At 37.7% G+C, this 27,976-nt stretch overlaps 1 protein-coding gene across 3 annotated transcripts; it reads right to left on the reverse strand.

Moving 5' to 3' along the window:
* Positions 1–403: 403 nt before the first annotated feature.
* On the reverse strand, positions 404–26,984 carry LOC109001267 (phospholipase SGR2). Of its 3 annotated transcripts, XM_035688867.1 has the most exons (21): positions 26,167–26,980; positions 25,021–25,121; positions 24,486–24,680; positions 22,797–22,952; positions 22,344–22,415; positions 22,104–22,256; positions 21,769–21,819; positions 19,233–19,403; positions 18,461–18,610; positions 13,054–13,119; positions 12,413–12,958; positions 12,258–12,330; positions 12,053–12,174; positions 11,745–11,817; positions 11,413–11,515; positions 9,875–9,968; positions 9,715–9,777; positions 3,220–3,268; positions 2,720–2,823; positions 1,815–1,861; positions 404–1,256 (listed from the first exon to the last, which is right to left on the reverse strand). In XM_035688867.1, exons 1-21 carry the CDS (start codon positions 26,393–26,395, stop codon positions 1,013–1,015), a joined length of 2,862 nt encoding a protein of 953 aa, XP_035544760.1. In that variant the 5' UTR covers positions 26,396–26,980; the 3' UTR covers positions 404–1,012. The 3 variants fall into 3 exon arrangements, with proteins under 3 accessions (XP_035544760.1, XP_035544762.1, XP_035544765.1); XM_035688869.1 differs by lacking the exon at positions 13,054–13,119 and having other exon boundaries at positions 26,167–26,981; XM_035688872.1 differs by lacking the exons at positions 404–1,256; positions 1,815–1,861; positions 2,720–2,823; positions 3,220–3,268; positions 9,715–9,777 and adding an exon at positions 10,729–10,806 and having other exon boundaries at positions 9,877–9,968; positions 26,167–26,984.
* Positions 26,985–27,976: the final 992 nt, after the last annotated feature.

Below are 27,976 nucleotides of genomic sequence, written 5' to 3' on the forward strand. Positions count from 1 at the left end.
CGTCCCATCTGCGAGTTAGCGTTGGTGCATGACCCAATCATGCATAACCCTCAACTTTATTCCGTGAGGAACAATTAAGACAAGGAAAACGAAAGGGAAAATCTCCCTCTCCCACAGAAAAAAAAAAAAAAAAAAAGAGAGAGAAAAAATTACAAATTAAATAAGGGTACTTACTACTTAGCAGTCTTCTTGCATATATAAGGGTCTTTTAATTTCAGCAACTATTATTAATAGAGTAATGATCATCTTCTTCATCAACATATTATTAGTAGAGTAATGATCTTCTTCACTTCAGAATTTATTACCTTATAAATTCGTCACGACTCACACTTACTATATATGTGATAAATTTTAAGAAACTGTCGTTTAAGTAGTCGATAGAAGCAACCTTGCTAAACATGTATGATGCGAGAACCCATTAAAACAAATCCAAATCAAAGTTAAGGAAAAAAATTAATCTCAGGTTTATAAAGGAGAGAGGGATAGAGATAGATATCTCAATTAACAACCCTCCATATCATTTAAACCTGTCCATATAAATATTGATTGAGAAACACCACATGACTCGTTATATACTTCCATCAATTCACATAAATCCCACAGGGATCGGTTTCATTGACCAGCAAGTGTGCCACCATATTTCCTTCAAGGTACAGAGAGAAATCGCTCTGCCGTTTTTAACTAACGGTAACTCTACCATGGACATAGCACAACTGGCCTCTCTCTCACTCTCTCCCCCTTCCTTCCTTTCAAGGGAGAGCCTTATGTAACTCCGTTCATATTCACAGGCATATATCCTTTCCAATGTACCTCTGAGTACTGTGATTCTTGCATTCCCATCACCATATGGCATATAATAAATTTGAACTTCATGCAATGCAAAGTATATGAAATAATTTGTAATTTGGCCCAGAATGCAGTGATAAGATAATAGCAAAAATGGCTTCAACTTCCACCAGTTGTACTTGCATTTATAGGCATGATGTGGCGAGAAGTACCATGCATGCCACCATCATCGGCGCTTCTTAAAAATCTTCTTGGCTTTCCTTGAAAAATTTTTAACCATAATATTGTCGGAGAATGTCAAAGGAAGCTCTTCATCAACAGTCTCTCGCTGATCACACCAGCCTGTGGAACCACTTTCTTCTTTTGAGTTGGTTGCACTGGATTCCTCTGATGAGTTAGGGTCTTCAGGTATATCTCGATACAAGTGTTTTAATATGAAAAGCGCAGTATCAGAATCCCTCCAATAGTTACTGTACACCAAAATTCACAAATTAAAAGAAGAGCCAATATACAAAAGCAATAAAACATGCAGGCTCAAGTTAACACTGAGGTTATCATTCACAAGCATAGCAATGGGTAAAACATGTTTGCCAGTTTTTAGGCCCCAGACTACCCATTGATTGTGGATATACAGAAGCACTTCAACTAACATGAAGTCATGCATCCCGTTTGCAAGCAAAAGGGATACCGGACCTTCAAGAGTTGCCGCAAAGGAACATTCCAATGTAGAGCTTCTTTATGAGGTAGCCCAAATGATACTTATACGTGGCATTTCCCAAAGAAAGCCAAACAATTATTCAAGGTATTCCTTTGAGACATTACATGCTTTCCATTTGACAAAATATGATTGATATGCGTCCAGAAAAATAAAAGAATCTCACAAATTTCATCAAAATCACTTTCAGTTTGGAAGCATAACAATGGGCTTGTTGTCTTAATATTAATAAAACTAGCCTATGCTCATTTCTCAATAGCACGGTAGTACTGCCATTATGCATCTCGATACAAAATAGAGAGTGGATACTTACGTATGTGATCCAAGGGCTTGTAAGTATGGATGCTCAAATGTTTTATCCTGCAGGATCAACATCAAAACTCTGATTTGAAACTCAACATAAATAGCTAGTACTCGATTTATCATGGATGTTTCAAATTAAGAGGAAGTAAGAAATCAGGCATAACTCGTCAGCTGGGAACTAGTCACAGAATAAGATGGTTACTATCGAGAATTCTTTACCGTGACAAATGTTTCAAACATTTGCATACAATTCAATCCAACATAAGTCATCATTGAAAATAAGCACATAAGTTTTGGGTCCCTTTACATTTCTTTGAATTGTATTAACTCATGTATATCTTCATTGCATAAGTATGAACCATCTAAGGTAACTCTCCACATCTTTCTCTTGTATACACCGTGTACTTGGCCACACCTATTAATAAAGTTACTTGTAAAAAAAACTCCCCCACATATTATCCTCAATTGGTGCAGCCCACACCTCTGTTAAAATATGAACATTGCTCATTTTATCTTTCCTTTTGTTGCAAGTCATCCATCTCATCTCAAGTCTCTCCACATTCACATCATGATGGCATTTATCTTGAGGCTGCCATGTCAAAGACCTACATGTGCTAGGTTCCATAACCTTTGCTTTCAAAGATGGATGCAACAAGGTGGAACACGAGCAGTATGGCAAGAATGCTGCTCCTAGATCAAATTAGGTCCTTGTACAAACAATTAGTAGTTTATCATCAATTTTACAATTTGTTACAAGTACATTTCTTCACTTACTCTAATCCAGCTATGAATAGATATATACATGCAGTTATTAGTGTGTGCATGAGCATATTGGAGTGTGTCTGTGAAGTTAAACGACAATAGACATGAAACGTATGGTTCTAAGGATTGGTATCAAATTGGTAAACAATGTACTTGAAGCATGTGATCAATATGTCCTTCTTCACTTCCAGTTAATCTCTCCATCATAAGAGAACCGTATGATCTCTCTTCTTTTTCTTGGGAATCCCCTCCTGACTCTGCAATATAAAGAAAAAATTGGAGGAATGCATTAACAAATGCAGAAAAGGAATATAGGTTGCAGCCCCTGATATGCTTAAATAGAAAAATAAGGGCTTATGCAACATATACCAACTAGTTTGAATTAGGACTCTGCTGTACTGGGTTATATTATTAAATTTAATTTTCTGTTTTCCTCCTTTTTGATAATGTGCATATGTGGGACACGATGGGGAAGGGAAAGGGGGGGTGGGGTTGGGGGGGTAGAAGAGGGATGGGTGCAGGGAGGAAGTCTTCTTTGCTAACATAATATTCTGATTCCTCCTTACTTTGATGAGCAGGATGAGGACAATATTGAGGCAGAAAGGGGGGAGAAATAAAACAAAGCAAACCAGAAGGATGGAATATCATGTTACCTTCCGCGCTATCTGCATTTCTGGATTGGCAAACCGTGAGCACTTTGACCTGTTTAAACAGAAAACAGCCCCAAACTGTAACATCTTGAGCATGACTAAAAAGCAAAGACCACAAACATTCAATGTGGCAAACGTGAACCAAGCACTGATAGATCCAACCATAACTCAAGTTCACAGGGTAAAGTAATAATCAATACAGGGCTATCAATCCTTAAAAGCCTATATATGCATATACATTTACGTGATTACTTATTGAGCTAATGAGGAGAATGTTTAATTTCAACTGCCAAGCAAAGAAACCAACACTAGCCATAAATAGGTATATAAAGGAGACTGAAAAAACTTACTCGTTTGTTTAGAAAGATGAGATGAGATGAGTTGAGATTAAAGTTAAAAAGTTGAATAAAATATTGTTAGAATATATTTTTACTATTATTTTTGTTTTGAGATTTGAAAAAGTTGAATTGTTTATTTTATTTTGTGTGTGAATTTGGAAAAGTTGTAATGATGAGATGAGAGGTTTTCAAAGTTTTGAGTTTAAAGGAATAACTTTTTTCTCTCTCCTAGAAAATTTTCTCTCCGTACACATGCATTTTTCCTTGGTCTGCTTCTTGATATTGGGTCTGGTTCTTGATTAATCTAGCTTTACCAACGTGGGATGATTGGTTTTAGTTAGATGGCTCGTGTTATAGAACTAGTTATTGAGTCCAAATGCTTTATTATAGCATTATGTGGAGGTGGTGGACTGAGGGTTACTGAGAGAAGCTGGAAGACAGAAAACTCGATGCTGATGGGTTTATCCTCTATACATTGGCTTGGAAAGGTGTTAGAGGAGAGCTTGAGCAGAAAAAAGGAGGTATACTCGGCAACACACGAGGGTTATTGTAGTTTTATTGCCCAACGTTGTGAAAATAGGAAAGGAAGATATGTAGAAATATCAGAGTATGCTCAGGGGGGAAGAAGAAATATGCTTTGTATCCCAGAAGGTGAGAATGGTTGGGGATGGAGGAAGATGAGGGAGGCTTTGTTAGAACAAAGGAAAGAAAGAACAAGAGAAGGTGGTCTGCATGGAGGAGCCAATCCGAATGAAGGAAGAGGGAAACTGAAACACTTAGAGAGATCGTATAAAGAGGTTCTTGCGACGTCGACACCGAGAGCTGCGAAGGAGAAGGTGGCTGCTGTGGCTGGTGCGAAGGGATTGGACAAAGGTAAGGGACGTTGGCAAGGTAGGGTGAACCATGCCCATGGCAGGGCCTCTGTCGACTGTCAGACATGGGAAATGCAAAGGAAGTTGTTGGAAATGTAGGGGCAGTTACGTGCATTGCAGAAGGATATGGCTACTATCGTAGCCTTTGTCGGTTCATTAAAAGATTGTGAGGGAGCAGATAAGCTGAAGGAGGTGGATGGGCTGAGATTCACTCGAAAAAAGGCTCAACAGAAAGGAAAATTCAGCAAAGGATGGAATGTTTGGCACCGGTCGAAAGCAGAAGATCAAGCTGGGGCTGGGCCGTCTCAAGTTAAGGCCCAAAGCTACGGACCACAGCCTAAGGCCCATTCATGCGGGTCGTTATCCAGGACCCAAGTAAACGGGTCTGGATCCGGGTCTTCAGAACTCGCGAAACCGAGTTCTAGCCCGATACACTCCATCGAGCGTCACGGGCTCGGGTTCGCGCCGGACAGGGTACAGACGATGCCGACAGAGTTCGAGGAGCAACAAACGGCGCCAACGGAGGTAGTGGAAGTCGCCGGTGTGGTCTCGCCGGAGGCTTGTGCCCGAAATCCTCTGTTAGGCGTACAACCTAGGGTTCCTTCGGCAGAGGAGAACCAGAGCTTGCGTTTGGGGGAGGCTGGGATGTCTCTCTTTCCAGTGGAAGGGTCGGGGAGACCAGTAGCAGACCTAGAGTTGGCTGAGGTAGAAGAAGATTCTGATGACTTCATGCATTCTGTGGAAGATGAACTTTTCATCCCATGTGGTTTGGAAGATTTTTCTATGGGAAGTGAATTTCAGAATCAGAATAATAAAATGGGAAACCCTACCCCACTAAATTATTATTTTCCAGATCAAGCATCAGATTGGGTTATTCATAAAGCTAAAGAAATTCAACATGTTGTGGGAATTGAATGCGTTGGGTATGAGGAGCAGTTTATAGCCTTGTTAACTGTTATGGAAGCTGGCCATCATCAAGAAAAGAGGGGGAGCACAAAGAAGAGTAGGGAATTAAAAAGATTAATGCGGTCGATGAACTCGGAAGCAAGTTCTAGTAGGAAGAAGGCAAATGGGAAGGGGCTGAATGTTCTCCAATGAAGCCTAAGATTTTATCTTGGAATGTCCGGGGCCTAAACGAGGTAGAGAAGCGTCTTCGGATTCGTCGTCTACTTCGTGAATGGAAAGCGGACATAGTTTGTTTACAAGAGACAAAGTTGAAGATGATTAGTAGGAGGATTATCCGGAGTTTGTGGAGTAATATTTATGTGGATTGGGTATATTTGGCCTCTTCAGGGGCTTCGGGAGGAGTTGTGATAATGTGGGATAGACGGGTAGTAGAGAAAGTGGAGGAGTACATAGGGAGATATATGGTAGCGTGTTCTTTTAAAAGTGTATCAGATGATTTCTTGTGGGCATTTGCTGGAGTGTATGGACCTAACTTAGATGTCAATAGAAGTATTTTATGGGATGAACTTGCAGGGGTACAAAGTTGGTGGGACCTCCCATGGTGTATTGGGGGGGATTTCAATGTGGTGCGCTTCCAGAGTGAAAGTTTGGGAAATAGAAGATTGAGACCAGCAAGTCTGGAGTTCTCTGAGTTTATTTTTGATTTAAACTTGGTAGATCTTCCATTAGCAGGGGGTCCAGCTACTTGGTCAAATAATCAGACATGGTCCCGTTTGGATCGTTTTCTGATTTCTTCTGAGTTCGAAAGCCATTTTCCGGATGTATGGCAAAAGCGTTTGAGTCGTATAACTTCGGATCATTGGCCTATTCTTCTGGATTGTGGAGGTATACGTAACAGCAGAAGGTGTTTTAAGTTTGAAAATATGTGGTTGAAGTCAGAAGGTTTTGTGGAAAGGGTTAAAAGATGGTGGACGTCGTATCAATTTGAAGGTACACCCAGTTTCATTTTTGCAAACAAACTGAAAGCATTAAAAAAGGATCTAAAGGAGTGGAATAAACAAGCTTTTGGAAATGTGGAGGAGAACAAAAATTCCAAGTTGATGGAAATTCAGTATTTTGAAAGACTACAAGAAGGGAGGCCACTAAATGAAGAGGAACAAGCACAAAAAGTTTTGTTGGTTGCTGATCTTGAAAGGATAATCTTACAGGAAGAAATCTCATGGCGCCAAAAATCAAGAGCTCTTTGGTTGAAAGAAGGGGATCGGAGTACGAAATTTTTCCATAGAATTGCGAACTCACATAGAAGAAATAATAACATTGAAGTCCTGAGAATTGAAGGGGTTGAGAATAGAGAAGAAGAGGTTATCCAAGACCATGTGGTTGTTTTCTTCAAAAAGCTTCTCACGGAAGAGGTGGGTTGGAGGCCTACGTTAGATGGTCTAGCTTTTGACACTATTGAACCAGGGGATGTTACCAGATTGGAGAGGGCTTTTGAAGAGGAAGAGGTATTTGAAGTGGTTAGAAAGATGGCAAAAGATAAGGCTCCCGGACCGGATGGCTTCTCTATGGGTTTTTTCCAAGAGTGTTGGGAGGTGATTAAAGCAGATCTTTTGAAGGTATTTTAAGAGTTTTTCTTGTTAGGAAAGTTTGAGAAAAGTCTTAACACGACTTTTCTTGCACTAATCCCTAAAAAGGTAGGAGCCATTGAGATCACAGATTTTCGGCCTATAAGCTTAGTGAATGGTGTTTATAAGATCATTGCAAAAGTGCTGGCAAATCGATTAAGTGGGATATTGGGGAAAATTGTTTCCAAACCACAGAATGCTTTTGTTAAGGGTAGACAGATTCTTGATGCGGCTCTTATTGCTAATGAATGCTTCGACAGTAGACTGAAGATGGGCAAAGCAGGGATTATGTGTAAATTAGATATGGAAAAGGCGTACGATCATGTTAATTGGGATTTCCTTCTTTATTTACTGGGTAGGTGTGGGTTTGGTGAGAGGTGGAAGTCATGGATCAGATGGTGTATTTCTACGGTACGGTTCTCGGTGTTGATTAATGGTAGCCCAGAGGGTTTTTTCCCTAGCTCTCGTGGTTTGAGACAAGGGGATCCGTTATCTCCTCTACTTTTTGTCATTGTTATGGAGGCATTGAGTAGGATGATCTCAGCCTTAGTGTCTAATGGTTCCATCAGTGGTTTCCAGATTGGATCACCGAGTAGGGGTATCACAACTGTTTCTCACCTGTTGTTTGCAGATGACACGCTTATCATGTGTGAGGCTGATCACGCTCAGTTGAGGGCGGTGAAGGCATTGCTGCTGTGTTTTGAAGCAGTTTCTGGCTTGAAAGTGAATTATGATAAATCTGAGTTGGTACCGATTGGAGAAGTTCAAGACATAAGGGATTTGACGGGCATTCTGGGGTGTAAAATTGCGTCTTTACCTATGTCTTACTTGGGATTGCCGTTGGGTATAGCACCGAAGTCTCGTATGATTTGGGATACAGTAATTGAAAAAGTAGAAAGGAGATTAGCAGGGTGGAAGAGAATGTATTTGTCGAAAGGGGGTCGGACTACTTTAATCAAAAGTACACTTTCCAACCTTCCCACCTACTTTTTATCTTTATTTCCTATACCGGCAAGTGTGGCGGGTAGACTTGAGAAGTTACAGAGAGGCTTTCTGTGGGGGGGCTTGGGAGAGGAGTTTAAATTCCACTTAGTTAAGTGGGAGATGGTATGTCGGCCTATCTCCAATGGCGGTTTGGGTGTCAGAAATTTGAGAGTTTTTAATCGAGCTTTACTAGGCAAATGGTTGTGGAGATATACCAAGGAACCAGAGGCCTTATGGAAGTCGGTGATTGAAAGCAAATATGGTGATCTCGGGGAGGGGTGGTGTACCAGAGAAGTGAGAGGAACAGCGGGCAAGGGGTTATGGAAATACATTAGAAGAGGATGGGAGGTTTTCCAGCGATACACTAGATTGCACTTGGGGACAGGTGTCAAGATCAGATTTTGGAAGGATGCATGGTGTAGTACCAGTGTACTTTTAGATCTATTTCCGTCTCTTTTCTTGATTGCAAGTAACAAAGATGCCACAGTGGCGGAAGTTATGGAAGTCTCAGTCACAGGTAGAAACATTCATTGGAACATCAACTTCAACCGGGCGGCACAGGATTGGGAGATGGGAAGTTTTGTAGAATTTTATAGCCTCTTATATTCTGTTCGACCGAACATTCAGCAGGAAGATGAGATGTGTTGGCATCCTGCAGAGAAAGGGGTATTCTCAACTCGCTCTTTCTATAAGGTTCTCACACAAGAACCAGAGATACAGTTTCCTTGGAGAAAGCTTTGGCGCCATAAGGCTCCTCCCAAAGCCTCTTTCTTTGTGTGGACAACGTCTTTGGGTAAGATACTCACTACGGATAATCTAAGAAAGAGAAGGATAATTATTGCAGATTGGTGCTGTATGTGTAAAAGAGGGGGTGAGACGGTAAATCACTTACTTCTACACTGTGAGATAGCTAAGACTATTTGGGATGAGGTGTTTAAAAGGATGGATATGGCGTGGGTGATGCCGGAAACAGTTTTGGATGTATTGGCTTGCTGGAATTCTATCCGGGGGATGAGACAGATTAAAGCAGTGTGGAAGATGATCCCTACCTGTATTATGTGGTGTCTATGGCAGGAACGAAATGAGAGGACTTTTGAAGACAGAGAGATCTGTGGAGGAGCTAAAATTGTTATTTTTTAAAACTCTTTGTACTTGGGCCATTGCTATAGACTTAAATGGCATGAACCTTCATGAATTCCTAGTTTCCAACATGCCTTCATAAACAGGGCATTTTCTTTGTATCATGTTACTTTGGTAATTCAATAAAGTCTTATTTTACTTATCAAAAAAAAAGTTTTGAGTTTTAGTCTTGAAAGTAAACCAGGCAGGGGCTTCTTGCTTCTGGACACATGATTTAGACTTCCAAATCTAAATTAATAACATGGTGTGCAAATGTAGTTGAAACCAATCACAACCTGAAACTCCATCTTTCAATTTTACTGAGTACAGTGTCCACAACAACCTGCCTACCCCTTCCCACACCTTATATTTAGACCACCTATTTCTCAAACTTCTAAAAGCTTCTTACAAAAATTATACAGATGGGGAACCAAATGCAAAGAAGTATTCTATGTTCCCTTGGTAAAAGCTCAAGAAACTTTCCCCACTCAAGCTGTCCATATCTATATCATTTTTCTGAAGCCCCCCCTCATAAACATGAACTATTCGTGCGGATAGGAAGTATCAAAGAAGACCAGAATTACAAATCAACTAATCTGAATCATGAATACAATAAACTCAAGAGACAACTTTTGAAGGTCTGATAGGGCTCACCCTTACAGAGTGCATGTGATCCATTAGTGACTGGGCACGAGCTGCAAAATCTTCAGTAAATTCCTGCACCACAGTGTGTGATCATATTAAAACACACTTGGGGGGAGAGAGAGAGAGAGTGTGTGTTGAATCCACATTTATGCATTGTCAAAAGGCTTACCTGAAATCCAATATGCAATCGCCTTCCACCCTTGTGATAGGGTATAAGAACAGGGCGCTTACCGATGTATTCTTTACAGACAAGTGGTTCTATTCTGTAAGAAATTCAAGGAACTTTCTATCATATGTTGTAAAACTGCCACATATGATCAGATTTCAATATACACGTAAAAGAAAAAGTGTTTTGATGTGTATTTATGTGAAAGTCTGATGCCGAATGCAGAATAAGAATTATTCTGACGGCAAGCTAAACAACGGAAGCTAGAGTTGAGATTGAGCAAAACGCAATCAGAGAGAAAAACTTTGAGATTAGGGTTTCTTTAAAAATAATCGAATATGTGTTCTGAAGCCCACAAGCCGGGCTTAAATAGCTACGGAAAAAGAGGCAAAATTACAATTATGACCAAATAATGAAATACGGAATAATACAAGTATCTTGCTAAAATCTAGCTGAAAAATCGGAATAAAATCATTCCTCAGAATAAACATTACCATAAAAGAAAAATCTTTTCATTTTTGGATTAGCGCTATGAGGTAAGTAGCATGATTATACCCTTCCACGTATGTAAGATAGACGACATGTCTTTTATAAAAAGTATTATGTATGTATGCCTTCATTGAAAGCCCATTTTTATGTACTAAATTATGATATGATGAAAGTGAGTTTCAATGCATGTTAAGATATGTTTTATATGCATCATGATATATTTTCATTTATGATTACGATAAGCTATTATGTGTTCTACATGCACACGGTAAAAAAGATAAAAGACATGTTATGAAAGAAGATTTAAGAATGGCCATAAGAGATGCATGGTACAAATGCAGTTAGGGGTGGATGTGCAAGTCACGGACCTAAGCGTGGTTCACCATAATATGTTATGATCATAGCGGTTCCCCTTGTGGCCACAAGATGTGGAACCGGTACACAACCTTGCACACAGGGTTAAGGTGTGTTGGTCAGTCAGATAAGTCGAGATAACTTATGATAAGATTAAATGAAAGAAAGATAAGTTATGTTACATGTTTATGTTAGTATAAGTATTAAGCACGCATGCATTTCATGAAAACTTTGTTTATCATGTTTACTCTATGATATACTACTTATTGAATATTCGACTCATTTTTATATGTTTTTATTGTTTTAACCACCCAAGTAAGGATATTTATAATGATAGAGCTGCAGAATGAGACTTGGCACAGGGAGGCATGGCAGAGGCTTAGATCATTTACAAAGCTTTTAAGTTATGATTTTTTTTATAGTACAAAGTTTGAGAAATTTTAATAAGTGCTTCCACATACTCTCTTTTAGATTTTAATGAGGTATGTTTTGTTTTAAATTATGAAATCTTTTATACCTGGTGCTTCATTGAATTATTTTTTTTTTTAATAGGCAAGGTTAGTTGCACTCCGGTTTCCCAAATAAATGACGTTGTTCTTAACCATGGGGAAGAGGGGTGTTACATATGAAGTCTACTAACCAAACGAAAACAGAAAAAAGATGTCCAACTGCAATGAAAAAGAGTTGATTTAACAGACCTGTATGCCACAGGATCAAACGGGTGAAAAATATTAAACATTTGCCTACATGCAGGCATCTCTTCACTTATATTTTCTTCTTCCCAATAGTCCTTTCCTTTTCCTGGAACCAAAAAGACAAATCAACTCATCAGATCTAGATTTTGTTAGTTTCAAAAACTGCCACATATCTGAAACTCCTTTTTTGTGAATCAATAATTTTATAGATGACTGAAATAAAATGCAAGTCCATATTCTATGTAATGGTTAAACTAACCATTTTATATCAGCTTAAACAATATTCATGCACCCATATAAAAGCATCTTAAATCCATAGATGTATTGAATCTCACCAATCCCAATGCGAATATTACGAAGTGCAAGGAATACTCCAAGAGGTGATCCAACTGCAAAGAATGTGTCAACCTGATGTAGAAAGATTGAAGCAAAATCAGAAAAATATCCCTTCCAAAATAAATCTGGATCTGATTTGCACCTAAACTTCATAAAGAACAAGTTTCACTCTCCTTCAAAGTTACAAACATATTGTTTAGAAATTAACATGCAGTAAATAGAAATATAGACCAAGGTAATATACCATGCAAAAAAGGAAACAAATAAATAACAAAATCAAAGAATCAGTAATCCCCCTCTGTTTTACCTCAAATTGAAGCTTCGTATACTTAATGTATGGAGTATAATTCTTTGGTGCATCATCTTGCCCAGGTAGCTGCTTCTCATGTATGAGGGGCTTTGCAATAGTTGCAGGAACCTCCATATTTCCTGTATCTAGGAATATTAACACAAACGGAGTTCCACATATAGATAAAAGGAAAAAAGATTATGTGATGATTGGCAATAATTACCTTGATGCAAACTCCTATCTCCACCTCTGCACTGCTTTTCCAATTTTACTATCTTGGTCTTTAGGGAATCAATCTAAAGCAGCAAATATTAGATGTTAAACAAATGGTGCACAGAGAAAGACACGGAGAAAATTATCCTTTTTATAAATTCCAACCTCTTGCCTCAGCAATTTGATTGTTTTCTCTTCATTACTTGTATCTTCACACACTTCCTCGGCCTTTTTCTCCAAGTCATCAATTAAGAGTTCAGAACTCATGTCTGTAGTTTCACATTCCCTTTTTGGAGAAAGTATGTCACTAGAATCACAAGGCAGTTCATCAAAATCTTTCTGACCACTTTGTTGGTTGGAGTCCGTAGCCTTGGTACATTCATCTAAATTTGAAGTGACAGGACCCACAATTGTGGAAAAATCTTCAGAATCTCCTTCCTCTTTTACCAAAAGAGCTGTTCGTGCGCTGAACTTGTCTTCAAAGTGACCCACCTTGTCCTGAGTTTCATTAATTACTGTGAATTTTTTATCCTCCTGCTTGGTCAAATAGTTGCTTGGAGAAGACTGGTTGTTCATATCAGGAGATGATTCTTCATTTCTATCGTGTTCTTTGTACATCCAATCCATTGGAAATGGGGAAGATAAGTTCTCCTGATGGCAGAGAATATCATAGGAGAGGACACTTCCCAAAGAATGTCCGTATATGGAAACCTATACAAATGGAAACAGAGATAAATGTATCAAACTTTTAAGGCCATATAATTCTTTTAGAAAAAAAAAACAATGGATGTTCTTCAGCTTCAAACCTTTCCATCATAACCCGGATTCCTCTTCAGAAACCTCAAATACAACCGATTTAATTGGTTGGACACCTGGAGGAGAAGTATTTTTTTATCAATTCGAGGTTTAATAATGTTGTTACCTCCAATACCCTTAACAGCTAGAGTTGGTAACTTCTAAATAAAAATCTTTCTTTTTCAAAGCAACAGCTCAAGTTGCTGAGAAAGACAATATAAATGGCAATCTTGATGCAAATATCATTTTGAAACAAAGGATACAGATCACTGTATTTGTATATGTTCAAGATATCTCCAACAAAGGTGTTATCCATGAATACTTCCTTATTTAATCATTAACTACTCTACTAACTCCTTAACAACTGTTGCATGTCTATATACCTGTGTCATACCCCATAGGTACACCTTTTAAATAGAATTCCACCAATAATCTTGCTTTTCACCATCTTAGGTACCTTAAAAGTACAAATAAACTATGCCCCCCACTTTTTTGAGAGAGGGGGTTTTTTCTTTTGGGGGGGGAGGTGTTGGAGGAACTTAATTGCTTTAATTGATCAGAAAACTTTCTAGTCCCATATTGTGGAATAAATTTTTTTTTTTTTCTCAGAGATAGAAACTCAAAGCTCAGCAGGCTCCCTTGGGACTAGCCACTACTTCACTCTGACATAGATTTTGGGAAATATTTATAATCATAGTCTTCTGAAAGGTAGTGTAGGCTGTGACTTGCAAGTATACTGGAACAGTCCGGTAAGGCTGATATGAAAAACTCTATATGCAGGCGAGTTTGTGGACTCCTTGCTCACGAATGCCACTGGGATTAATGAAACTCTGCGTTTTGGGCGCATTGGGGTATGCATTTTGTTTGTTTTTTCTTCACCATCTGAGGGGGCTGGGCTGGGCGGGAAACTGAGAGAGGGAGGATCCCAGTTCTCTGTCTCTGAAAATGTTGGACATTGTTGGGGTGCTCAGTGGTTCACTCGCGTGTGCACCATGTTGCCTTAGTGTTCTGCTCAGACTTAAAAAAAGAGAGAGAGAGAGAGAGAGAGAGAGAGAGAGAGAGAGAAGAGGGTTGGGGTCGAATTTGGAAGCAGACGCATTGTCACACACATGCTCTCTCTTCTCCTTTTGTTCTCTCTCTCTCTCTCTCTCTCTCTCTCTCTCTCTCTCTCTCTCTCACATGGAAGAAGAAAAAGAATGGCAGATGTTAATGATGCCGGGTCTTCGATGACGACGGTGACGGCGACGGATACATTGCTGCTATTTTTTAGGAAGTTTTACGCCATGGTGGACAACCCGGAGACCAACTAAGTGGTTTCCTGGAGTGACGGCGACAACAACTTTGTGGTTTGGAACCCGCATGAGTTTGCCGCCAAGCTTCTGCCCAAGCACAAGAACTTGGCCATCAGTCCAGAACCTCGTTCGGGAACGTCGCGACCGCTACTCATTCCAGAACCTTCTTCCTCTCAGATCCATGGTGATTCAGAGCTCAAGATCAAATAAAAAAATTCTAACCTCCAAATAGCTACAAAGCGATGAGAACCAAAATGCTAAAAATGAAGAATTAGAAGAAAAAAAATCCGAGAATCAAATGGTTTTGTGGAGGAAAATATTGAAAAATAAATCCCAAACCAAAAGAAAAATCAATAGGAATAAATCACTGTCCCTGCAGGAATGAGGAATATATATCAGGAAAGAGCCAAATGAAAGGAAAACTTTAAAAGAAGAAAGAAATCCGATGGGTAATTTTACTGCAGACGGCCATACACTGTCTCTCTGCCATTACCCACTGCATGCTGAAGAGAATGAAATGGTGGGTGGCACTTGGCTGTTTGGAGTTGCCAGAAACAAAGAGAGAAAGAAACCACTGCATGCTGGAGAGAATGAAATGGTCGATGGCACTTGGCTGTTTGGAGTAGCCAGAAACAAAGAGAAAAAGAAAAGCAAGTAATTATTTATGTTCGTGCACAAACTTGCCTGTATCTAGCGGTATTGGGCTGATATTGGTCTAGTTATAATACTCTTTTCAGAATCTTATAAGAAGTTCTTTTCATCTGATATCCAAAATGTGAGACTTGAAGAATTTCGTGTCTCTAGACCCCAGAGACTTAGAATCTTCAAGCTTCAACTTCAAATCTTTCACCATCTTCTGGTATAATTTATTGCTTTATTGTTCACCTTCCACTTTACAACTGCTATTGTATTAGTTGAACAAGTGATGCCTTTTTTACAACAACAACCAGACATGACTTTTTTCATCATGTTGACTATGTTTTTCATATTTATGGAGTTTTCTCTAAATCCCAATCATATTTAGTGCAAGACACAATACTATCTAGATAGGAGCAGCTAAAGAATGCAATCCTATTAAAAAGAAATGGTAGTCCATGCCAATCAAGAATTTTACGTAACATAAATCTCGTTTAACTGGGGTGGTGCCACAATCAAACACTAATTTGGTATTTGAATGTTAGAAAGTCATTAATACTGTCATATTAGTTCCTCTGAATGGTAATCTTACCATATATTGCCAAGAGATCACTGTGCTACCACCTAAAGCAAATTTTTTTTATCAGTAAATAAGAATTTTATTAAAATAGGCGAAACCAAGTACACGAGACATATACAAGAGCAACACCTATGCATGAGTGTCTAAAGATACAAGGAAATCATGTACGTTCATGCCATTAAAGTCTATTACTATCAACCAATGGAATAAGGTATGAAGAAGTTCTAATCTCGTCTATTGTCTATTCACAATTCTCAAAATTTCAACCATTCCTCTCCATCCATATGCACCACCATAGGTAGATTGGTATCATCTTTCAGATAGCTGCTTCGTGGCATCACCCAATGGAGCCACACTCTAGCAAATATGTCGTTCCACAAACTTATACCTAAAGCATTTGGAAGACGAAAGCTCCCTCAAAAGCAGCTTTCTTTGTCTGGACAACATCTTTGGACAAGATTCTCACTACAGATAACTTGGAGAAATGAGGGTTATTGTCCTAGATTGGTGTTATATGTGTAAGAAGCATGGGGAGTCAGTTGATCATCTATTTTTACACTGTGAGATGGCCAAGGTTATATGGGATAATTTTTTCTCAAGAGTCGGATTGTCTTGGGTTATGCCTTGTAGATTGGTAGATTTCCTCGCAAGCTGGAGAGGACTATACGACGATTCTCAGGTAGCGGCAATTTGGGGCTTGGTACCAATATGCTTGTGTTGGTGTATTTGGAGGGAGAGAAATGCTCGATGTTTCGATGATCAAGAGAAAACAATGGATGAGCTTAAAGTTTTCTTTTTTAAGTCATTGTTCTTATGGGCGGGGGCTATAGTTTGTAACGGTCTTAGTATCCATGATCTTCTTCTTTCTATTGTAACCTCTAGTTAGGCGCTTTTCATGTATATTTCCTGTGTACCTGGGCTTTGCCTATTTCTATTAATACAATATCTTTGATTACCTATAAAAAAAAAAGTAATCATTTTTTCCTACAATCATTTTTTTTTTTCTTATAATTAGAAAGCAAATTTACAAGCTAAATAGAAAGTTCAAAATCCAAAGCTCCAAGAGAGTCAACAATTCCAAAATAGAGACATGAATTGAAATAGTGGAGATTGCAAATAGGGCTAGGACAGTTTCTCCATGGAGCATTCATTTCCTACTTAGGGCTAACGGATTTAAGGAAGGGAATCTTTATACTTCCAAAAGTTTTGTAATATTAATACACTTTTTTTTTTTTATAAGTAAAACAAGAATTTATTAATTCACCAAGTGTAAAATTACAAAGAAAAATGCCCTGATTATGAAGAAGCGTTAGAAACTAAGAAGTCATGGAATTTCATGCCATTAAAGTCTAATGCAATGGCCTAAGTACAAAAAATCCTAAAAAATAACATTTTTAGCTCCTCCAAAGATCTCTCTGTCTTCAAAAATCCTTTCATTGCGCTCATGCTATAAGCACCACATAATACAGATAGAGATCATCTTCCAACTTGCTTTGATCTGTCTCACCCCTTGAATTGAGGTCCAGCAAGCCAATACTTCCAAAACGGTTTTCGGCATAACCCACGCTAAATCCATTCTTTTAAATACCTCGTCCCAAAGAGTTCTAGCTATCTCGTAGTGTAAAAATAAATGATTCACCGACTCACCCCTGCTTTTACACATGCAACACCAATTTGCAATGATTATCCTCCTCTTTTTTAGATTATTCGTAGTGAGAATCTTGCCCAAAGACGCTGCCTACACAAAGAAAGAGGCTTTGGGAGGAGCCTTATGATGCCAAAGCCTTCTCCAGGGAAACTGTATCTCTGGAACTTGTGTGAGAACCTTATAGAAGGAGCAAACAGAGAACACAACTTTCCTTGCAGGATTCCACCACAACTCATCTTCATGCTGGATATTTGGACGAACAAAATACAAGAGACTATAAAAATCTACAAAACTCTCCATCTCCCAATCCTGTGCTGCTCGGTTGAAATTGATGTTCCAATGAATGTTCCTACCTGAGACTTCTATAACCTCCGCCACTGTGGCATCTTTGGCACTTGCAATCAAGAAAAGAGAAGGAAACAGATCTTGTAGAACACTGTTACTACACCAAGCATCTAACCAAAAACTGATCTTGGAACCTGTCCCCAATTGCAGTCTATTGTAACGATGGAAGACCTCTCATCCTCTTCTAATATGTTTACATAGCCCCATTCCAAATGCTCCTCTAACTTCTCTAGTACATCACCCCTCCCCTAAATCACCATATTTGGTCTCAATCACAATCTTCCATAAGGCCTCTGGTTCCTTGGTATATCGCCACAACCATTTGCCAAATAATGCCCGGTTAAATAACCTCAAATTTCTAATACTTAAACCACCATTGTAATATTAATACACTTATGAGCTAGGTCTACAGTAACTGAATTCAAAGATGGGTTCCTAATTCTCTAGATGGCAGGAGAATAGCCCAACTGATATATTTGTTGATGTGATGAATATGCTTAAGCATCACAAAATAGAAAATACTGTGATGGGCACCAAGATGGACCTAGTCTTAAAGATCGTTTGCAAGTTTCAAATGAGCCAATTACAAGGTCAAGAGCCAAGAAGATCAAGGAGGCAATGCAATGATTGGTGCAATCCACTCAACGGGTCTAGATTCTCAATCTTTTGACTTGATTTTTTGCTTTTTTGGGTGAATTTTCAAATTGATTGTGGGTTCAAGGGATTACATTCCCACGGGTTCATATCATACCGACTCCAACAGAATATTTAATGGAATTAAATGCAGAGCCAGAAGCACCAAGATTAAATGAGACTTATCCAATATGTGATGTTTTAAACCCAATTACACAGAAAGTACCGAAACAGATGCTTAAAAGAGAGAAACAAGAGAGTAAGAGAATAGACAGAAGCAATACCGAGTTGATAATATCCTGACAATAGATGGGGCTCATGTAGTATAATACATCATGAACAGTTGCGCTCAACGTGACACGCAGACCTCGTACTCCATCTAGAGTAATTTTTTCAACGGTAGTTTCACCACTAAGCTTCAAGCCCTTTCTCCACTAGAATAAAAAATACCATAAAGTTAATGCTAATCCAAAAACTCCAACCCAAAAGGGGTCAGTGGTCAAAATACTCCAATCCTTACAAAAGGGGTCAGTGGTTATTTGCAAAACATGAATGAATAAAGCCAAAAAACTATACGTATTATCCTTTTACTGGTCCTGATATAGAATGCCACAATGCTCTGATTGTAGGATAGTGCTTCCAAATTTTCATGGCATATTGGGTTGAGGAAATAATTGGAAATAATCCACGCCTCACTCCATTCAACTCAAGCAACATGAATGATTCAATATAGTCTGCCTACATTAACCCCCCCCCAAAAAAAAAAAAAAAAAAAAGAAAAGAAAAAGAAAGGAGAAAGGGAAGGAAAGGAAAGGAAAGGAGGATAACAAATTGCTTTGTCCAAGTTATAAATACCTTCATATTTTCCATTTCCTATTTTCTTTTCTTTTTTTTGGTAAGTCATTTCCTATTTTCTCATGGTAAACAAGCCTAATCTTATCAAGATCACTCGCAACTAATGCATTTTTTAACCATACCGTATTGTACAAGAACCTCCACTCACTTGACAAAAGAATCAATTCTACACAAGAAAAAAGTGTCACATGAGAATGTTACCTGGCATGGGATAAAAATGACTCTTTGAGTGCCACGTTGGTGAGAAGTAAGATGCCGTTCAGAGAGACTTTCTGTGATATTGCGAAAATTGCTAACATCATCAACCAAATTAGACTTCTCCAACCTTTGACCAATACCATGAACCATAAAAACTAGGTGTCGCACAGGTACCTAGACCAACAATTTCAGTTAAACAGAAAAAACAATATAGGAGCTTATTGTAATGAAATAACAAAGAGTAAGTTGAGTTTTTGGGTCATATACGTGAAACCTAGTTATGCATCTGGACTTGTCGCTTAATTCAAAAGAACATGTCTAAACAAAACATGGCGTATATGACGTAAACATTTGTATGGTATGTGTCTTTTGGAAATGGTTGTGCCATGCCATGGATGCCAAAAAGGAAAGAAGAGGAAACACGAAAAAATAAGAAAAAGAAAAAAAAAACATTTTTTGCTGCTTTTCTATAGCATGGGTTATTGGAGTTCTACGAGAGCCCAAGGAATAGGGCTACAACAAGGCTGGGCCATTTTTAAACAGATGAAGCTTTTGTTGGCCTCATTAATCTAAGGAACACACGGATCCCCATCATCAAATGCAAGTTCATATAAAAAGGTCAAACTAAATATACTTCTATTTAGATTATGGACCCACTTGTTTTGGACATAAGAGTCACAAACAAACCCAGATAAGAAAGTGACATGAAAAGCCCAAGGAAAACCAATGGCCCATCACAAGGTCCATTCAAACTGATCTGGGAAAGGCATAGTCTAGACCTTTTTTGATGATTATGGATTTAAGTATAAAGGTATTTGATGAGATTATCCTATGCAAAAAAGTGGGAACTTGATTCTATGTAACACCCCTTCTCGTAGGTACGGAATGTTACGTACATTCGTAGCGTAATGCCCGGTAAAGAGATTCAACTTCATAAAAATACCTCATTTATAGAATCATAAAACTAACTTAGCATAGCAACTATGCTAATGCTATGTATGGCCAATTCAAGGTTAGCCCCTCTTTACGAACCCTCAGTGAATTATGATCATATGTTTATGCTGCAGTTATGTATGCCATGCTTAATGGTATGTCTGTTACGTTATGTTATGGAATGCTTATATTATGCTATGCCATGTAACGCTTACGTCATGTTATGTTATGTAGTTTATGTTATGATTATATAATGCTCATGTTAATATGCCATGATCAATGCTATGCCCTGCATGTAAGTAAGACGCCATGAAAGTCATGAAGTCAACATGCATATGCATCATGATAAGATAAGTAAGAATTCATGTGAAAAATAAGTTAAGATTGACCTTATGTTATGGGTGGATGTGCAAACCACAGACTTAAGTGTGGTCCACCATAAGTATGCTATGATGTATTTGGTGACGTGGACCTAAGCGTGCTTCACCATATGCTAAGCTACGATTTATGCAGTGACACGGACCTAAGCGTGCTTCACCATATGAATTATATGGTGCCACAGACCTAAGCGTGGTTCACCATATGTATGCCATGATATATGAGGTGTCACGGATCTAAGCGTGGTTCACCATATGTTATGCTACGATTTTTGCGGTCAACGACAATTGGACCAATGCACATATGGTATGATGGCCACTAAGTAAGTGAAAGACAAGATAAATAAGTTATGTACGAATGATATGAAATGTGTGGAGTCAGCCATTCATGCATGCATGTTACATATATGGCCATGATTAGGTTTAATTCAACCTATGTTACTGAGGAATGATCTATATGCTATGTGTATATGTATGATGATGCATGAAAGTTTTCTAAGTTAAGCCTAATGTTAAGCTAAGTTAAGTTTATAGTATGATGTGCTATTACTGAGTCTTCGATTTATTTGCTTGTTTCTCTGTTTTTATATTTTAATGTCCCAGATGATGATTGTGTAGATACATAGCAGGAGTGCCAGCAGTAGATTATTCTTCTAGAGACTTAGACCTTGAATAAGTGTTAGTCCACATGGGTTAGTTATGATTAGACAGTTGAATAAGTGATTTTGCCACATACGATTAGTTTGTATTATTTTATTATGTTTTTAGTTTTTAAAATTATGAAACTATGTTATGCTAAGTTAGTTTTATGATTCTATAAATTAGGTATTTTAATGAAGTCGAATCTCTTTACCGGGCATTATGCTGCGAATGTATGTAACATTTCATACCTACATGAAAGGGTGTTACATCTAACATAGCCAAAAAATTGGAGTAATGCTCTCTATAGAAAAAGGTGCTTTTCTAACTTATTGCTCATACTGATGTGCTTGCCAAATGAGTTTATTGAAGAATACAAGTTCTTCAAGTTATAGGAAGTTCAACCAAATGCCCTTGGAAGTTCATTCTCACACATCTCATTTGTAAGATCAAAACTATTAAGGAGATTTTCTAGTCTTTGTAAAGAGAGGTTTTTTGAACAAAAAAAGGCACACGTACATTATGTAATGACTTCATTAAAAAAAAAAAAACAAATATGAAAATGAGCAGCATGCTACGGTACTACATACCTGTGAACAGTAATCATCCATTTCCTCCTCCTTTTGCTGACGTAATTCATCCTGAAAAAATAAAAAGGAAAGAAATAACCATTACAAGGGGGATTACAGACAACTATTGTAGGAGTGGAAACAACAGTTCCCGTACATTTGTGTGCATAAACACTCACACAGCCATTTGGAATGAAAACTTGACTTCACACTCCACCTTTTTATTCAGGGAGGAGGAGATTCTGTTTGGTCCCCAGTCCATTGGCATATTTTATGTACAATTATGTAACAGGAAATGAAAGAAAGGTAATGAAATTTCTGCCATGATAATGTTGGAGGGGAGAACATATAGAAACCTGTGTGGGCTTTGGTGAGTGAGATGTGGAATAGCCGCGCCTCAACTTAATTCCATTTCTACCTAAACCAATAACACTAGAAAAACCAGAAGCATCAACATTGAGCCAAGCCTCCCAAGTATCATCTTCTCCAGTAAAAAGTGCATGCAACCCCTACAAGAACAATCCTGCGATATAGTTATGCACCCAATATTCACAACAAAGAGAACAGAATCCTGATTTACAAAACAATATGCATACTGGCATAGATCCTTGCAGCTCAACTCGAGCTGCAAAAAGTCCCGACGGTTGAAATGTTCTTCGGTGCCAAACCTGAATACAAAAAAAAAATCAATCTTTATGAGTTATATTCGCACCTCCATAAACAAATATGAGGGGAAGAAAGATGCTTAATTATATGTCACAACAAAGGATGCAATGAGCTTATCGAATTTATATTTCAAAAATAACAGAAGATTTCAGTTTTTTAAAAAAGACAGCAAACTGCAATAATTGAAAGCTGCACTAACCTGAAATTCTGTAAGCTCAAAGACAGAAAAATGCAATCTTGAACATCAATATAAAATTTTCATTTCTCTTGATGCCATGCTATGACATAAACAAAACTAACAACTAGTAACGGACAGGAGATAAATCCTCCTAGTCAAGACACTTAATAATTCGATATATCAAACCCAGTACTGTGTAGCAAACCTGGCTACGATATGCAATCTCTAGTTGTTCAGCAACATCTTCACGAAGAGGAAGCCAATCGAGTCCCCCTTTACGTGCAAACCAATGACCTCTTAAAACACGCCGATTTTCTCCACTCCAATAAACAGGGAAACAATGTCTCCTCACTAAATCTACCTGCATATATAATGTACTTTCACTTTTAAAAAGCATACACAAGACAAAAACAATGAAGTTATTTAGAAAGCCTAAAAAGTTGAGGCATATCAATTCAATGAAACTTTTCACACATTACAATTAATTAATTAATGAACCAAAACTTCCAAAAAGTGAAGGAACGTGTATGCTTAAGATATTGTTAATCAATAACAACAGATGATTATAAACAAAATCAGACACAGAGTTGATGGAAGGCCAGTGTATGCTTGAGAGGGTCCTGTAGTGAAACCTTGGCATGAACAGTCGGCATGAGGGAAGCCTTCCACCTAATTGCACAGTTGCAACTAGTGCAAACAGAGTAAGTCACAAAAACTTCCCATCTCTAAGAATTGGTCAAAATGAACTAATTAACCAAACTGTAACCTCCCCCCCCCCCCCCAACATAAAAAAAAAAAAAAATCAGATTGAGAACAGATATTTTATAAGACAAGACAGCCAGTTGACAGGTCCAAGGGTTGCTTCCTAACATGTTTCAAACAAAATCTTTGTATAATATCATCATGGCACCAATAAGTTGAATGTGAAAGCAACTTTTTTCACCAATCTTGAAGCCCAAACTCATAATCCCTAGAGAGAAACTCAGAAGGGCATTAAGATGAAATGAAAACTTAGACCCTCAGTGGAAGATGCATGGTTCTCCTTTCACAATCCACTTGCATAACAAAATAAGTTTCAGATCCAGCAAAATACACTCCTCCCCTGCAAAAGTCAGAACCAAGTACAACAAAAAGGGCCTGTACATTACTCCAGATGTTGATCTCTAAGGATAATTACATATTTGGAGTTTGGTTTTAATGATGAATTAAAACGGACACTCTGAAATCATTGCAGCGTTACAAAACATGCTCTTGAGCACTGCAGTTGACCTTCCGCTACCCATGAGAACAAAACCAATTTTTGTGCTATCTTGTGAACTTTATGTGAGAGTCTCCGCATCGGCTTAGGTTTTTGTGGGTTTGTATAATACATAAAAAGTTCAAGAAGCCGGTGCCTGGTGTTGAACTGTCACGAAATAAGATACTGGTCAACTAGACAAAGAATTGTCACCTGAAAAGATGCACTGGACTACCTCAATTTACTTTTTTTGTATGGGATTAAATATATTAAAATCACTTTGGCATACGATAATGAGGTCATACAATCTTTCAGATGACTTTTGTGTCCTTTTCTCGTCCAATTTCAAAATCTTCCACAATATCAACATCCAAGTACAGAATCAACTGTAGTCCGGAATTATTTTTCCGATTTTCTATAGGACCCCTTCTATCATCCATTATGTTCTCAATTTTCTTTAATTGAATAGGTGCTGGGAGTTTAAAAATCCATATGATTTGTTCTTTTTCTTTTTTACTTTACCGTTCTGTTTAAGTTCTCATCTCTGTTGATCAAAGAATAGTATGTACATCAAATTTGTAGTCGCCCTCATTCAAGAAGGTGCTTCCTAGAAAGACGTTCGTAAAGACATCATGCTGAGCAAAAATGTAGGAGTACCTCATAGAGTCCTCCCTTTACGGGGACACCAACTCTCTCCTCTTCAGCTTCATATAGTTGGGCTGATCGAGCACCTTCTGAAGAAGATTCACCTAGTTGCTTATCTACCATCTTACTGGAACTCGGTCGTCCAATTGGACCTTCACTACACTCTGCATATTCCTTCCACCAACTGGAGAGCAAATCTTCCTCTCTCTGTAAAACGTATTGAACAACCAAATGACACAATTAATTGAGAAAATCAGTCAGATGGCTGCCAATTAAAGATATAACAATCATCTGAAAGATATAACAATTAAAGACATCTGTAAAACGTATGTCTCTTTTCTTCTAAAGATAATGTCTGGAAGATCTTAACTCAGTGCATAGCATGAATAAATGTATGCAATCTTATTACTAAACAAATTTACACAACTTATAGATTCAAAAAGACATCTTGCAATCCAAGTTGAACATGAAAGAGAGAGCTTAGTTATTTAGAAAACTAAAAAGACAACAAAAATTTACTTGTAGAAAAAAAGACTACAAAGATGACCTGCAAGAAAGATGCTTCTATTGCAAGAGAATCTCTCATCCCAAATCGAAAATAGTCGCTCTTTCCCACAATCTCGGTGCGAGGGACTGAGGCAGCTAGTTCTGCAGAAACAAAAGAACCTGAACGTCATCGGTATACATGTCCTTAATATGGGTATCTGATGGTCATGAACTAAAAACTAAAGAAAGATAGTAAATTAAAATAAGCAAATAAAGAGGTGCTCAGTATACATGTTTGATCATAAATCGGCACAAATAAACAAGGGGAATATCAATCTTCTCATTAATTCAGAGGCACTTCTCTCCGAACTCATGTTGAATAAATGAACATATGCTTGCCATTCCTGTGATATATTTGACAGATAATCACTGCAGCAAAATTTCATTCTTATGAAACTATCGTTTTTTTAATTGGTAAACAAAATTTTATTGATAAGAGGGATAGGAAATAGCCCAAGTAAACGGGACATATACAAGAGCATCACCTATGCTTGATGAACTAATGATACAATAAATTCATGAAAATTCGTACCACTAAAATCTACTAGAAAAATCCAATGGAATAAAGTATTAAAACATCCATTGACAGCTCATGATCTTCAAAGCTTCTATCATTCCTTTTCCTCCAAATGCACCACCATCTATGAAACTCCTAACATCTAATTATACAGAAATTCATGAGATTTGAATTGAGCATCACAATGATTTAACAATTATATCTGCCATGAAACTTGAACTGAGATTTTAAATCATGAGCCTTCATTCATGAGACTTATTAAACCTGTAATATGTACACAATGCCATAACTCTACCTTATACTCAAGATACTCTAAAATAATTGGCTATAACTTCTTCATTCCTCTCCTTTGTTTTCTTCATTATTAAACAAGCCATTTAACTTAGATTGAAAAAAAAAAAAAAAACAGTTTTTCTCATAAATAAAATTCAAACTAAGATAAACGACAGAGAGAAATTTTCTGCTTTTGACGGTTAATCAGCTATATGGTAAGATTCTGAATATTCTACTTTTCCTTCTCAGTAAGAAAACCAATCATTATATGAAAAGCCAACAATGCAAGCAATACACTGTCACAACATAAACCGCATGCTGCATTATATGTAAGGGGAAAAACGAAAAATAGCTCACCATTCTCTGCCAAGGGCACCTTGCAAAAATACCACCTAACATCGCCCCCATCCGAAGGACTCCTCGTCTGCGCAAGATACTTCTGCCTACCCTTAGAGTGCTCAATCAAATCTTCCAATCTCGCAATGTTTGACGGTGTATTCTTCAACAAGTCAGGAGACGTCTCGTCAACCCCACGAGAACCAGAAGCTCCGGAAACCACCATAGGGTTTGCTTCGGAACCCGCCATGAAAGCCAGTTAAGCAATTCTTGTTATGAATTAAGCAATGAATCCGAAACAGAATTGTCCGATCATGTAAATTACATAAGCTTCCCCAATAGATTCTAGCATGAACTAGAGAAACTCTACATGATGTAATCGACAATCAAACCGACTCCATAGCAAGAATGTGCATTTTTTCAGCATGTTCTCAAATGTACAAACTCCAGTCACCGACTGAAATTTTCGCAAGAGGTGGGGGGGTGCTACAGAATTGACCAAGAATGAAATTTCAAATTGGAATTTCAAGTGAATCAAACATAACCATCAAAAGAAGCACCAATTCAATATCAACTCCAAAAGCAAATGAAAGGCGTTCTCAGGAAGAGGAAAGGAACAACAATAGAGCAAAATGGAAGAAGATACAACTCGAATAGCAAGAATCTTAAGGGAAGGAATGGGAAGGAATTTGGGGAACCCGGATGGAAAAGTTTGGAATTTTGTGGGAATAAGAAAAACCCAGAACCCATAGAAAGGAACGATAACGACTTTATTGTTCGGAAGGAAGAATGGCAGCTCGGCGCTGAATTGAATGTCAGGTAGAAATAACAAAAACACGTTACACAGTGACGGTTGCGGTGCCGTTTTCCTTCTTTATTCATTTTTGTTTTCATTTTCCTTGACTCACGGGTTTTGGAATATCCAGAGAACGTGAGCCCGCTGATCCAATCACGCAGCTGGCTTCTGACTATTTTAATGAGTTGGGGGCTGGGCAATGGGCACTCCGACTCTGTGCCTGTGGATATGGGCTATGCAGTTTTCTCTATCTCTCTCTCTCTTTTGCCCAACCTACCAGCCTGGTAATTCGTGCAAATTTGAAAGAAGAATAAGGTATTGATTGTTTTTATAAATTTCTTAATTCATCTCGTATTATATATAGTTATTATAATTTTATTAAATTTTTATATAAAATAAAATAAATAATTTAATTTTTGTAAATTTTAAAATAAAAATAATATTAAAAAATATATTTTAATAATATTTTATTTAATTTTTAAATTTTATCTCATTTTATAAACAAAAACAAATGAAGCCTAAAATTAGAAGCATGTTTTCGGACTTGTGCATTATGCACTCAAAACTTTGTATTTAATATTATTGTTAATAAATTTATTTATATAAACATATATTTTTAATAATAAAATAAAAAATACCAGTAAAATTATATAATAATTAATACATTTTTTCTTATAATCTTATAAAATAAATTCATAAACTAAAATTTACTTTTATTATATTTTATGACGTAGCATTTCTCTTTCTTACAATTAAAAAAAGCCCTAATCTATCCAACGCAGAATATCCGACTTTCGTTTCCGTACAGAATCCCAGTTTGGTTTCAAGTAGTTGGGTCTAATGTAAATTGTAAAATGCTACCATCAGGGGCACGAATACAACATAGCCGAATTAGAAGCCGAACAGTCGGGCTCAAGAGTAATCAATATAATGGGCCTAGATGATAGGCCCACTAGCCCATATTTCCCACAACCGCAAACATAATAAACCCATCACCGAAAACCCAACCCCAATAAAGAAAGCCCAAAGTGGGTC

The sequence above is a fragment of the Juglans regia genome, chromosome 1, assembly GCF_001411555.2.
Source record: "Juglans regia cultivar Chandler chromosome 1, Walnut 2.0, whole genome shotgun sequence".
NCBI lineage: Eukaryota > Viridiplantae > Streptophyta > Magnoliopsida > Fagales > Juglandaceae > Juglans > Juglans regia.